Source organism: Gavialis gangeticus, unplaced genomic scaffold (assembly GCF_001723915.1).
Source record: "Gavialis gangeticus isolate Ggan-Ray unplaced genomic scaffold, GavGan_comp1, whole genome shotgun sequence".
Classification (NCBI taxonomy): Eukaryota; Metazoa; Chordata; order Crocodylia; family Gavialidae; genus Gavialis; species Gavialis gangeticus.
This window is the reverse complement of record NW_017728994.1, coordinates 46159763-46159980: the sequence shown is the minus strand read 5'-3', so window position 1 is coordinate 46159980 and position 218 is coordinate 46159763. Positions and strand designations below refer to the sequence as shown.

The following is a 218-nucleotide window of genomic DNA, read 5'->3' as shown; positions in this document are numbered from 1 at the left end:
TGCACAACAAGGTGCGCTTGGCCTTCCCGACCACGTCCCCACACTGCCGGCCCATGTTCATCCTGGAATCAATAGTGAAACCAAGGATCCTTTTCTGCCTCCGTGCTGACGAGAAGGGAGTTCCCCAGCCTGTAGGTATGGTGCTGGCTCTTCCTCCCCAGCTGCAGCACCTTGCACTTGTCGGTGTTGAATCCCATCCTGTTCTCATCCGCCCACCC

At 57.8% G+C, this 218-nt stretch overlaps 1 protein-coding gene across 1 annotated transcript in view; it reads right to left on the bottom strand.

The window, feature by feature from the left end:
• Positions 1 to 61, bottom strand: part of FBXW4 (F-box and WD repeat domain containing 4) — a 66550-nt gene extending 66489 nt beyond the window's left edge. The window contains exon 1 of the mRNA XM_019502143.1: positions 6 to 61. Within this exon, the coding sequence (XP_019357688.1) occupies positions 6 to 61 (56 nt within the window). The remainder of the gene's footprint in view (positions 1 to 5) is intronic.
• Between the last annotated feature and the right edge of the window lie 157 nt (positions 62 to 218).